At 34.5% G+C, this 14,691-nt stretch overlaps 1 protein-coding gene across 2 annotated transcripts; it reads right to left on the reverse strand.

Moving 5' to 3' along the window:
- Window positions 1-10,510: 10,510 nt before the first annotated feature.
- LOC133848890 (ryncolin-2) lies at window positions 10,511-14,348 on the reverse strand. Of its 2 annotated transcripts, none has more exons than XM_062284621.1 (5): window positions 14,080-14,164; window positions 13,971-14,017; window positions 13,783-13,910; window positions 12,354-12,911; window positions 10,511-11,226 (listed from the first exon to the last, which is right to left on the reverse strand). In XM_062284621.1, exons 3-5 carry the CDS (start codon window positions 13,884-13,886, stop codon window positions 11,079-11,081), a joined length of 810 nt encoding a protein of 269 aa, XP_062140605.1. In that variant the 5' UTR covers window positions 13,887-13,910; window positions 13,971-14,017; window positions 14,080-14,164; the 3' UTR covers window positions 10,511-11,078. The 2 variants fall into 2 exon arrangements, with proteins under 2 accessions (XP_062140605.1, XP_062140604.1); XM_062284620.1 differs by having other exon boundaries at window positions 10,515-11,226; window positions 13,783-13,896; window positions 14,080-14,348.
- Window positions 14,349-14,691: the final 343 nt, after the last annotated feature.

Consider the following 14,691-nt stretch of genomic DNA (forward strand, 5'->3'; position numbering starts at 1 on the left):
AGTTCCAACAATATTTGTCTTTTATAAGTTGAAAGTGTTGTTAATTTGCTGCATCTGTTTTCCTTATTTGTATTTATGCATTTACTTGCACCATTTCATTTGCGCTTGGCAGTAAATTACGCAGCCATGCACATTTAAATATGGCGTAAAGTATCATAAATAGCTATTTACTATAGATTATTTTTGGGATTATGTGGATGCAATAAATACATATTTACATTCAGTAAATGGAAAATTCAATTCAAATCAAGCATAAATTCTTTAATCCAAATTATTATTGTCAAAATTGAACTAAGAAGGTATATTTTTAATTCAAGATAAATTTTTTATAAACATTATAGATTGGCAATTTTTAATGAATGGAAAAATCTCAAAATTAAACCCAAAAGCAAAATCTTAAATCAAGATTAAATTCGAATATCTTGTTTCAAATTTTTTTACGGTCGAAAAGTCCCTAAATCATAATTCGGAATCTTTTTATCAATTAAGATTATTTTATCCCTGCGCGCAATTATGATTTTAGTTTAAAAAAATATTAATTCTAGATTTAAGAAAAAATCACTTCAGTGATTGTATTGGAAAATTATTAAATAATAATAAAGTAAAAATAAATTTTTTTGCAAGAAATTTGTATTTATAAACATCACTTAATATCGAAATTCCATGTGACATTAATATTGTATCCTAAGAGCAGTCATGGAAATGTAAACACGTTTCTTAATGTGCTTTCATGACTTTTATTTTAAACATTTTCCAACAATTTTGTTTTCAACAACAATTGGAAAACATTTTTGTTTCAGCTTGAAGGTTAAATAAATATTTCTTGTTTTACATTCAATTTTTTTGGTTTTTTTTTAATGGAAAACAATTTGTAATTGTTTCTTGAATTTTGTATCTGTTCGCGATCGAATAAAATAATTTTCTTGTATATATAAAAAATCCAGAAATCATTTTATTAAATTTAAAATCATGTTTAATTTCTAAGATTAATTCTATTTTTACCTTTTATCAAAAATTATAGCAAATCTTACCAACTACCAAGTTAGCAACTTTGGCGTGTGCAGCACATCGAATTTGATTTGTATTGCACTTGCGGTTGATAATTAAATTAATTGTTGCTCCCTGAAGCACGCATATAAAATTGTAGCTACACATTCGCAATTATATATGTCGAGTTTTTTTTGTGGCTTGCATTTAATCCTTATTAAATTCTAGCTGGCTTCATATGAGTCTAATTGGTTGTTTTTATTAGCCATAAAGTAGCTGGGCAACAGCAAAAGCAAAAGAGTTGCTGTAAGAGCCGTAAGCTGAACATAAAGTTTGTATGCTGCGTTTGCTTTTGGTTATCATCAAATGAGAGAGGAGGAAGAGGCTGTTCTTAAAGCCGCTGGTCAAGACGGTGGGAATATTTGGCGTAAGATACGAAACAGGATATATCTGAATGTGTGTGTGTGTGTGTGTGTGAGTGTGTACAAGTAAAATAATAAATTTTATCAAGTCACCAAGTTTCGCAATATGCCACACGTACGTCATTAATCTTCACTTTTGAGCTAAATTTGATGAATTAGTGGCCAATGCATTGCCCGAACAATAACAACCAAACAAACACACACACACACACACACAGAGAGAGAGTGAGAGAGCGAGAGAAGCGGACGGATGAATCAACGGACATATTGTTAGACAGACGAAGGCATTAAGTTTGCCAGTTGCCAGTTGAGCAGAGTAGAGAGAGAGAAGGCTCTCGCTGGCTATAGTAGCTGGCAGTAGCTGACAAACTTGGCAGCTGCCGACAGCGACGCTCTGGCAGGATATCAATAAAGCCAAGGCAGAGACAAGGCGGACAGGCGGACAGACGGACAGCAGCAGGCCGAAGGCCACATATACACATAAATATTTACTTATACACACACACAATCGCACACACTCACACAGGAAGGACTTACCGTACACGTCATACGTTTGATTTGGGTTTAGATGTTAGATGTTAGGGCTTCCCCACAAGCCCAAGAAAGTTTAACTAAAATAATAAAAGTCAAACAGTGTACAAACAGCTTTGGCCTTAACGACATGCACACATATGTATATATACCGTTAGTTTCCTCTCTCATTCTCTGTGTCCACGTGTGTGTGTGTCTTCGTGTGTATCCGTGTCTTTGTCCCTCTATATACATACATGTGTGTGTGTGTGTGTGTGTGTGTGTGATGGCAAAGTTTCATCTAACAGTTGAGGAAACTTAGCTAAATCTTGGAGACATTTACGTGTTGTTGTAATAAGTAAACCAATTTCGCAATTTCACTTTTACCTCCATTTTGTGCTCACTTGGAATTCGCCAATTAGTTATGTGAGTTAGCTTTGAATTATTTGATGAATAAAGTGCGTCTCACATATGTTTATCTGAGCTCTTAACATTTATTTAAACAAACGAATTCTTAGCTTCTGGATTTGAATGTAATTGATGGGGATTCTAAATCAAAGTATTCTAAACCCAAAACAGATCAATTAAACTCGAGTAGCAAGCGTAATTGAGGCTACAATTTTGGTACATACAATAATAAATATAGTAGCATGTATCTCAAAGTCGAGCACACTCGACTGTAGCTTTCCTATTTGTTTAAGTCTAGTCCTTTTTCTTAGGTTAATTATTATCACTACACTTCGGATATTCCAGTAATTTTTTTATTCATATCATTAAATTATTTATTGTTTGATGAATATTTTCGCACACAACGTTTATAAATATATGAATCAATTTAAACTTTTAATTTAATAAATAAAATAATAATAAATTTCATCTAATCCTAATCTCCCTTTTCATCTCTAATTTCAATAAAATTAAACTTTAGTGTCATCAAATTCATTTATATGAATCTTAACACAACGTGTTTGCAACAAGTGCAAAGACTTGTGTAAATAAGAGCCTTTAGAAGACAGGAAGTCCCCGGAGTCGAGCAGACTCTGCTCGAGTAGTGCGTACTTACTTGCATTTAATTAATTTTTATGCAAGTAATTAAAAATGCCAACGGCTCGCATTGTCGTGGCTATTTTTTGTTTAATTGCTTCTGTTGCGCGTCAAAGAATATGCAGCGAGAAATTAATTACGCTCCCTCGGCGGCGGCAAATGTAAACGGCTAAAACATTTCAATTCGTACATGTGAAATGCCCTGTCATTCATATTTTATATAACGAATTTTTGCATTTTTATTATTTAAGAAATTTAGCTATAAATTTTTGGAATATGCCTATTAAAAAAAGGAACAAATTTAGAATAAAAAAATATATTTTAATTGCTTCTTCAAGTCTTGCAAACCCCTTTTGCATACCTCATGCTACTGGGTATATGAATATGAATGGTTCTTTGCGATAGTTTATATGCGTGTGTGTCTGCAAAGTATTTGTGCTTGTGCACTTATTGTTGCTGTAACACTTGAAACTAGCTCATTAGGACAACTTGTAGATAGTTTACACTTAAGCATTAAGATGCAACTTTTTGCGCATTGAATACTTTTTATTAATTGCTGGTTACTCAGTTTGATGTGCAAGACTTTAATTCGCATTGAATGTGCTCATACTTGGACACATTATTTAAAGAATACTTCAAAATGCTTGTAATTTAATATTTAGTGTCTATGGTACATATTTAAAAGAAAAAGATTTATTGTCCATAATTTAATCTTATAGTTTTTATATGAGCAAGAGAGAGATCTTAAAAACCTTTAATTTCCATTAGTTGTTTCAATCAAGTTTTTCTTAAAAAATGTTATTCTACACATATCATTTCTAACATAACTTTGGTTAAGTATCTTTGAAATTATGAAATAATTTTGACGGCAACAAATCTAAGTAATGTGATTAGTTTAAATCAACAACATAGATGCAAAATAGATTATATTCGGTCACGATTTCCATATCAACAATTCTAGCTTACCAAAACCTAAATCGAAACCCAAATGGATCACTATTATTTAATTAACTTTTAGGGTTTTGGCAATACAAAAAGCTTCGATTTAGGAGTAATTCACTATTTTTTTGTTTGCAATACTTTCCTTGATTCCTATCGTGTGATGTTGTTGGCTTGATGGGAATTAAACTGATGGAAAAGTGATGGAAAAATAAAACTACAAAAAAAAAAACATGAAAAAAAGTGTCAATCTTATATGCTGTGCACGAAAGCTTGAAGCTTGCATCTTGTGGCAATCTGTAGCTAGTTTTGGTCTCTTAATCTTCACTCTTGTGACATTCTTAAAAATCACCAACAAAGCAGCATGGACTGAATTTTTTTGCTGTTTGTTTGCTATGTAGTATATACATTGTATGAGAATTATTCTGGGCCATAGTTCAGTCGCCATATGTTTCAGTTGAGCATCCACTTTTTATGCTTGACGTTCTTATTATTGTTTCAATGTTCGTCCATTGCTTCGTCCTGATGTTTTGCTTATAACTTTTATTAGCACAATGTTTTTCCTCTCCTTTTTTTTTCGCCCGTTTTTCGTTTTTTTGTGTACTCATTTTAGTAGCGTAAAAAAATGAAAGAATGGCAAAGGGAATGTTGGCCGTTAACATCTGTTGGCAAACGGTTCTCTGGGCGTCATGGTAAACATTTTAATTATGAGCCCAGTTTGTGCTATACTCTCCCGTTGTGGTTATTGTAAAGCAAACCAAATGAAGAAAGTCCCACACACATGAGTGTTTGACTGTGCGAGTGTGTGGGGACCCAATGCTAGGCTAAAGACGTGCAGTGATCGTCGGAGTGAAATGAAAAACAAATGGACATGTGGCCGCGCATTCTGCGGTTGCCTGACAACGACGCGAGGCCATCGAGAGAGAGAGCTGGGAATGGGAGCGACTAAACCAACCAAGGAAACGGCACCAGCAGCAACAGCAGCAGCAGCCGAGGCAGCAGAGGCAGCAGCAGTTTGGAGTCATGCTGGTTGCATTATTTCCAACCCAAATGTTAAACGCTCGCTCAATTTCGCGAATGTGAGTATGTGTGTGTGTGTGTGTGTATGACATGTTAACGACGGCGCTCAAATGACTTTTGTGCGGTTTAAAACCAAACCTCAAAGCGGAGAAAAACCAACGTTCTATGCACATATGTACATACATACGTATGTATATATATATTTGTGTGTATGTATGTTTGCCGACGAGTACGTATTTTTCTCGTGCTTCTCGTTTGCTGCAGTGTTTTTCAATTTTATGGTTTACAGATGAAGTGCGTTCGACCGTAAGTAAATGCCACGCTAACCTCCCCGGTCTCAATTCCCACTCTTGGTCGAAGGCTCCCAATTCGAGTCTGAGTCCGACGCCGAGTCAGAGTCCGAGCCGGAGCCCGAGTCCTAACACAACCCGCCACTGTTCAGAAATGTGGCAACCGCGTCAGCTGCAGCTGTCATTGCTTAGCTTTTTGCAACAGCCCAAATAAAAAAAAACAAACGAAAACAAATAAAAACGTTCAAATCTAATGGACTCGATAGCGCAATACCCTGTTGCCATTTTTGATTATTTTCTGCACGTTACTTTTACTTTAATATTGCTTTTTAACACACAAATTATGCAATTTTAGTGAGTTTATTTATATTTTACAAACTAGCTTAATCCGCAAATTCGTTCACGTTTCATTTGGTTAAAGCTTGCAAATGATTATATATTTATCTTTTAATTGTATTTAGCAATTTTTCAATAACCTATTCACAAATAATTTTTAACTACTAACTAAAAGCTCATATAAAACATAAAAATCTTTAGGTATTTCTATGAAGAATCTAAATTTAAAATTATAATAACTACACTAATAAGAATTTAGTAGGCATTTACAGTTAGCAAACAGAAAACAATAACCACAATAAAAAAGCAAAACTCAAATTTCTTTATTGACGTTGATCTTTGAAAGAGGGCTCATCTGTATTTGATTGATTATGTAAAATTGAACAAGTTGCTATTGCTTAAACAAAAACAGATGCTAGTACACAACAAGCACAACAAAGTTGCCATCAGTTAAAGGGAAAAAGTTGCTAGTTTCTTGAAAGTATAGCAGAAGCCGTTGCTAGTACCTAAGTAGAAGCAGTTGCTAGTTTACTAAAACTATAACAGAAGACGTTGCTATTACTGTAGCGGAAGGAGTTGCTACAAGTCTAACAGAAGACGCTGCTACTACACAAGGCAAGGCTAAAGTTACGGACTATCTATAATGGAAAACGTTGCTCTTACTATAGCGGAAGCAGTTGCCAGTTCATTACAAGCATAACAGAAGACGCTGCTACCAGTTTAACGGAAGCAGTTGCCAGTTCATTACAAGCATAACAGAAGACGCTGCTACCAGTTTAACGGAAGGAGTTGCTAGTTCGGTACAAGTCCAATACAAAAGAAGATGCAACGTTAAATGGAAAAGGATGCTAGTTGCGGTGTATGTCTAGTGGAAGAAGTTGCTACTAAGCTGAAGCACCTACAAGTTTGTATGCAAGTGCAAGCGAGTGCGCGATAGTTGATTGTCTAAGCAAGCGCGTTCGCTGATCGTGTCTAGCACATAAAGCTACTCTAGTATGCTTCTATCTCTGTCATATACACGATCAATGCATTTCTGTTTTTCGCTTTAACTATTGCGCACTCGCTTACACTCTCATACAAACTTTGTTTACTTTCGGATCTTTGGTTGTCTGCATTTTTGGTGGTGGTTTTCTCTTCTGTTTTAGTTGTTGGCTCTTGTCAAAGAGTAAGAGCGAGAAAGAGCGAAGCCGTTGCATGCCGATGCTATCGGCTATGCTACCTCTAGTACTTTCAAAAGTGACGGCACATTTACCTTGAGGTCAAATGGTAAACGTTTAGCCCAGAGGCTGCACTGTAAAGCACTATTAGATGATATTACACACACACACATACACATAATCACTTACCAACAATTCGCCTGAACGTGTTTTGCCTGAGTAAACCTACTTCGTAAAATGCAGTTCTCGATTAAACTTTACGTTGCCTTTTCGATCGATACAAGAATCACAGGGTATTTTAGAGTACTATGATGTTTCCGTATTTATGGCAAATTAAATTTTAAATGCATACAATTCGTAGATTTTTATGATTTCGTCTAAAATATTATAAGACTTACTTAACAAAATCGATAAGAAAAACAAATACACTTATTATCGAACTGATATGTTAGTAATAAGCATAAGCGTAACTAAATTTTTTATTAAATAGCACAAGTAGAATTTGATTAATAGAGTAAAACAAGGGTAAAAGAAACATGTTAACTTTTTACTCCATATAATTAATACTTGAAAATTAAATTCAAGATTTTAATCTTATTTCAAGAATGGAATAATCTCAAAATAGTATTAATCTCGAACCTTCTAAAATTATTGTTAAATTTGTTAAAAATAAATTAGTTAGTTAGTTAGTAGCAAGAATTCAGTATTCAATAAAATATCGCTTAAAGTGAATTATCATTAATAGTCTTACTGTGCTGCAACATTTTACAAATTAATTTTAAGGCAAACAATAATAATATTAAAAATAGACAATATTAACTTAGCCTCTAGCAATAATATTGGCAAAGGGGGATGCAAAGCATACGAGTTCGAAGTCAATGGCCGAGATGGGGAAAAACCAATTTAGCGCTTACAACGAGCGAAGAACCTGACACAAAGTTACGAGTACCGAGTACCAAGTACCAAGTACCGAGTACCGGGAACGTTTTTATGTTTCTCAGGTCCAAGAATCAAAGGGTCGTCTGACATCGCCTGCTGTGGCACACGTTGACATTTCACGGCTGTGTCCTGTGTTTTCTGTTTGCTGTTTTCTGTTTGCAGTCTGCATCTGCGTTTGCGTCTGTGTCGACATCGCAATAGGTTGACTGTCAGTTTGCTTCTTGTTATTTGTTGCAATTTAAGTGACTTGGAATTGCAATTTACCGTTGGCTGTCGGAAGCTGTAATGTCCTGCGTTACAAAATGTTGTCCCCCATTGTAAGAGTTATTTTGTTTGTTTTTTTTTTTTTTACCTGTTCGTCAGCAAATGAAAATGCTAACTTGACACTGACGTGTCTCTGCCCTTTCTGCTAAGGTCGATTCTATCGGTTGAATAGCTAATCGAATAAGTATTTGATTATTGCAGTGTTGACGAGTTAATTATTTCAATTATTACAGGGAATTTCTTAGTGTTTTTACCTAATGATGTGTGTTTTTTTTGTTTGAATGTTACAATTAACATTTGAGTCTTTGTTAAATCGAGCGGTGAAGAAAGTGATTTTACTGTGAACAGTAAGCCAAAGAGCGTTTCACTAATTTCGTATTAATATTTATTTATACTTTGAAGCTAAGAATAGTCTAAATTTAGACTTATCATGCGAAGCGGTTTATTGCATAATTTACAATTCAATCAATTTGTGTATTAGCTTTAACATGTCAAAATAACGATGGCATATCGGCACGATGACACGGTAGATCGATAGCGTATCGAATATCGGTGACGTGGAGAGAAGAGTTGCGTAGATACCACAAAAGTGAACACGAAAATTTAATCCATAAATGTTATAAGTATACATAAATATCAAAATTCATTTGCAGATAATACAACTCCAAAGAGAGTTTTCCCTTTAATAAAAGCCATTTCAACTATACTAGATTATTAAATCAAAATTAATTGTTCGCTTACTAACTGTAGCTAACTGAAATTGATATTCATGTACAATTATTTTCGTTAGTGAACAAATAATAAATGTCATACATATGTCAATGCCTCTCATTGGATGATTTGACCTTTGCGCTTTTAATGGGCTTCGATTTATTTGCGATAGAATATTGTGGGTTCCATTATACGAATATTTGTCAAGCCAATTGAAAAGCTGACAAAACGTTGTATTGATTTAACACGAGGTACAAAGCGATAGCCCAGGACTATCATTGGTCCCCTCGGTCTATTCGACAGATTCAGTTTTGAGTCCCTTGAGCGGTGCGGCCAAAAAGTTAGCAGTTAGCAGAGAGTCAGTAGAGCTTGTTGCTTGGCCAGCACACATAAATAAAGATTCTTTTATTTGTTGTTGTTGTTGAAAGTGGGCACCAACAACGACCCAAATACAAAAAAAAAAAAGGAAAAAAGAAAGCAAAAAAAAGTTGAAAAATTATTTAAAAAGAAGTGAAACAATAAACAGCATTGGCAGCCAGAAAGCGGCGAGAAGTAAAACGCAAGGACACCAAGGACGCCAAGGGAAGACAAGTCAGCAGCAGGACCGAGAGTAGCAGTAGAAGCAGTAGCCGGATACCAATGCCCCAATCCAATGGAGAATAGCATGTGACCGCACTGTGATTTACGCTCATGAAATTGAGTTGTGGTGCAAATTATTTATGAACAAAGCGCACACACAGGAATAACAAACGCCAAAGGAGGAAAACAAAGAGGCGCAAACGAGCGTTGTAATAGTCCTGCAGTTATTGTAAGGGCCATGTACTACACAACTTGGAGTAATCTGCAGTCACAACGGTAGTTTGAGTGTCCCTCCCCCCTCCTCACGCCACTGGTTCAATGTGGGAGTTGGACTTGGACTCGGACACGGACTCGAAGTTGGAGTTAGAAGTGAGTGGACAACGCCGTGGCGAACGTATCGCAGTGTCGCCTTCGGCGTAAACTTTGCGCAAAATAATTTATTAGCGAGCAACGAGCAAAAGTTTTATGAAAATTCAAAAAGAAGCATCAACAAAGCAACAAACCAACAAAACTCACACACAGCACAATTCATTGTCCGTTTCTGGCTCTCTCTCTCTCTCTCTGTGCTATATTTAGTAGTGTCCTTTCTGTCTTTGTCTTTGTCTCTGGCTTCGCAAAAAAGTTCAACCAAAAATAAAATGACTGCAAATTTATTTACTTTCAACTATTGCAAAGTTGAATAATTCTGTGAAAACACTCAAAGCCAATATAGGCAATCGCTGGCGACAATGCACCCAAGGCAAACACAACAGCAGACAGCAGGCAGAAAGAAAAAAAAACTTGTTATGAACACACTCAGATTTATAGCCTTCAAGAGCCGAAGTAATAACAATGTTAATCCAGTCAAGCTGTGTTATCTTCTGACTAGCCTTGAGCAACCCAAACACATAAGATCATCTGATAAGTTACTGAAGTATTATGAAAAAGCTGTTAATGGTTCAAATGGTAATGGACAGTCGAAAAAGACAGCTGCCTTTGTCATTTGAAAAAGCTCTGAAAGCTTTTTTTAGCCTCTAGCCACTGTTTTTTTTAATTTGGAGATATTCTACGTGCGCTTATATATATATATATATATATATATATATATATATATATATGAAGATTGGTTTATTTGAATTGAATTGCATTATTGTTAAAAAGCTTTTTACAAATATATCTGCTACGTAGCGAATACATCTGTAAAATTTTGAATAGAACTTCAGCATTTTTTCTCTGATCAGCTCTTTCACTCACTACAAAGATACCAATTAAAATGGCTAACACTTAATAATAATAAAAATCATATTGGTATTTATTTATATTTATTGATTTTATAAAACTAAATGACTTTTTTTTTGTACATATATTTGATATACTTAAATATTATTATATGAGCACAGTAGTAAAATTTGTTAGCTACACTTTTAGGGCTTCTTTTTAAAATTTTGGTGATGTTCTGATTATCTTCCATAAAATCGAAGGAAAACGGCATACTTCGACATCAAACCAAAGTTAACTTCAATTGCTAATGTATAAGTGCACAAGTCCATATTCATATTAATATTCTTATGGTGCTACTCAAGGGTATTTTTTTTACCCTGTTACATAATCTAAGCATATTGTCTTAATTCAAATCAATTAAATGTTTTAATTTGTTTGAAAACATGTACCATTTTTCACAGGAAATAAAAATACAAGAACGACTCACTGAATGTATATGTTATGATGAGATCTGGGTATTCATGTCGACCAATAGGAATACACTTAGCTAAGAGGGTGATGGTGTGAACATTGCTATCTATAATATGCTAACTACTCGTAGTTTATGTTGTGCAAGTAAAAGTATGCTTTATAAATTAAGAAATATTTACTTTAACATTCAAATAGTCAAAATTAATCACTTAGGCTGCTTGCTTAGGCTTAGGTCGAATCAGCATGCGAACATAACGCAGAGAGCCTGTGGGACCAGGGACAAAAGTTTTCCACAGAATTCCCTTAAAATATCCAATCTCTTGGCCATATTTGAACTGGAAGGTTCCAAATAGATTGCTACAAATCGAGAAAATAAAAAATACATTGAGATGATCAGTTTTGTGAATATCAAGGCAATTTTTTAAAAGCAATGCATAGAATTTCGCTTATTGCTTGATCATTACTATAAATGGATATATGATTGAAGAATTTATTTTTTAGATTTGTAAATCAATATTAGTTAGAATTTACACCGATTGACCAAATTATTTTTTTAATGAATATTTCAATTAGTATGTCCTTTATATTCTGATATTTTACATGATTTGCGCAAACTTTATAATACACTACATAAATATACTATTTATACTTTCTCCTTAACATATAATACGCATTCTCTATAATGTACGTATAATTCATATAATGTCTAAACTAAGTGTACTTTATGTACAACAAGTAGAGCATATACTTAATATACTAAATATACATACTAAATATACCCCACATATATAAATACGTACACTTCCACCGCTACATACATTACGTATACTTGAAATGCTACGAACTACGTATGCTTCATGATTTGCATGAACTACGTATTCTTTATGAACAACAAGTACTATATGTACTTAATATAGGAACTTCACACCACGTATACAACATATACTCCCACCGCTATATTCAATATGTATACTAGATGGACTACGTTTACATTATATACAAAAAGTACTGCGAATCCTAAATGTACCGAGTATACCTCAAACACCGCATATATTAAATATGCTTGCACCTCTACACTTAAGACGTGTACTTTATATGCCGCGCACTACGTATTACTAATATACTAAATATACTAAATACACTAAATGTATACAATTGTATACTTTATTTATACAATTTAATACGTATACGTAACTTATAAATTTAAAACCTATTTTTTATATAAGAATGCTCTGAAAAATATTAAGAAATTTTATATAATAACAGTATATTAATAGCTAAAATGAATAATTTAATCAGAAACCAGAAAAAAAATCCCATCTATTTTTAAACATTACTTTGAATTTTTCTGCTATTAAATTCTACACTTAATCACCGTTATATTGTATTATTATAGTATTGAATTATAAATAGTATTGAATCTTTAATGAATAGTATGTGAAAGTGTTTCTGTTTAAATAAATATTAAAATATCATAGAATTACCTTTCAAAGCATTCACGTCCGTACCACCAGGCACCAGCATGCGTGCGAGCGCAGTTCTGTCCATTGTCATCGTTGTCCTGATCGAATGTTGTGAATTTCCTACCAGCATGATAGCGCAGCGAGTCACCTGCATCGCCCCTGTAGACGCCCAACACATTCAGCAAATACTTTTCGTTCTCGCTGCCAATGCTGAAGAGATCATAGAGCGCAAAACGTTCCTCTCCCGTTTTACTGCGCATTATGATCAGCAGTTCATAGTCACCTCTTACAGTGAGACGATGCAGCTTGTCCAGACCGATAAAGAACTCAGCGTTGAGCGGCCCAAAGCCAGACTTGTATGCCTGCCAATCTCGATTAAAGTCCTCGCTCCCATCGTAGCGATAGGCGATCACAAGCCAGCCTCCATTACGCACCTTTTGATCGCAATTCACATAGAAAGGTTCTCCATCTGTCTCGATTTGAATACGCACTTCTCCATGCTTTTGATCTAGACAATTACGTGGCATTTCATTGACTTCCGGCACGGAAGTCATCGCAAAGGATTCCAACGGCTGATATCTATTAAATCAAATAAGAGGTTTTTTACATTTAATTGCATATTAGAAATTGGAAAATTGCAATGGTAATGTTGCGATTAATAATGCCGACTAGTAAATTAAATTAAAGAAATTTTGTAGTTCAAATTCCGAAATTAATATTCGATATTATTAGAAAATCAAAAAAATATATTTAATACAATAAATCTCATTGTTTCTTTAATATTGGAAACGGGAAAATGGCAAATGAAAATTTATCTGTTCCCGCAGTTTTAAATTTGCACATACATAATATATAACTTATAGCCAAATTCCCAAAGTTTATAGGTTGTCCAAAGAAATTTATACCATGTAACATGCATAAAACAAATAAGTATTTGTAGGTGCCAGTTTTACTATTTTCCTGCATCGCCGTCTCTCCTATCACCATTTACAATTTAATGTAAGATGTAATGACTGCTATCAAATATGCATAAATATGTGCCACTGGAATTCGGCTATTAATCTTGCTTCTCTACAAAACTATTGGATAATAAACACACCGGTTTTGTCAGCGATTGTGCATGTTTATTTTTATAGTCGTAGAGCACTCTTCTCAATTTAATTGAAATTTTAAGCGAAACGCTATTTGAATACTTAAATAGAAATGATTGTGATTCTCCGGTTCTATATAAAACACTTATATGTATTGGAAGATGGTGTACATTATAATAATGCCGTTAACAGTCACATCAGATTTACCAATGGAACGCATCAATTGTTTTCTATTCCATGGAAATATCAATATCTATAGCGTATGAATGTAGCTTCAAACCTGTTTATACATAGGTGTGTATATTGCTTATGTTACAACATTCTTTCTAAATAATATAAGTTACTATTGATGTACTTACATTCTCGATTCAATTGGAGCTATTGGCGCTTCATTTTTATACTCTGTAATGAGCTCTTGCAATTGCATTAGATCCGCTTTGAGCAGTTTCAGCTGATCAGTCATATATTCTATACTGCATAGAAGAAACTATGAATTGAGTTGAGCTTAAACTCAAAAGGAACTCTCATCAATATCTCTCGCACTTACCGGGTCATTAGGCCACCCAGAGCACCGACTGGACAATTGCCTGTTGTCTGTGAATGTGATTCGAGGAATCATTATTGGCATCATTATTGCCATCATTTATTTTACTCACATTGTCCACTCGGAATGGCTCGATTGAGTTCCTCATGATGATTGGCACGTGGTGTTCGGTCACGGTCGGCGAAGTTGTGCTTAGACAAGCCAATGCAGTAACCAGGGCTTCCAACGCCATCGCTGTGCGAGTGCAACTATCGGCAACTCTGCAACTCTCGTTGACTCCAAGTCAGGTTAGTTTTCCGTGACGACGAAACGAGCTAAATAAAGTGGACTTGTTGTTGCGTTTGCTTGCAGCTCGCAATAAAGACTGCGACGCCATTTAGCTGCTGTCCGACTTGTTGGCGATACTAAACTTATGAATGCCTACTCAACTATGCAACTTAGCAGCTAAACAACTCTGCAACTACAGTGAAAGCTCTCTTCGACGGACACTCGAGGGTGTTCGGGGGATTAAGCAGCAACTTTAGGTATTTGTATATACAGTTGCGTAATCAGAACTAACATTTATATTTGTATTGTTTTAATTATCAATTAGATTAGAATATTTCGCATATTAATTTTTCATACTTATGCAATTCAATTATCCCTTAATATAGTAAATATTGAATGGGAATGTTACTTAACCGGAATCAACTTATTGTAATATTATTAGTATTTGATTGTCGAT

This window comes from Drosophila sulfurigaster, chromosome X (assembly GCF_023558435.1).
Source record: "Drosophila sulfurigaster albostrigata strain 15112-1811.04 chromosome X, ASM2355843v2, whole genome shotgun sequence".
NCBI lineage: Eukaryota > Metazoa > Arthropoda > Insecta > Diptera > Drosophilidae > Drosophila > Drosophila sulfurigaster.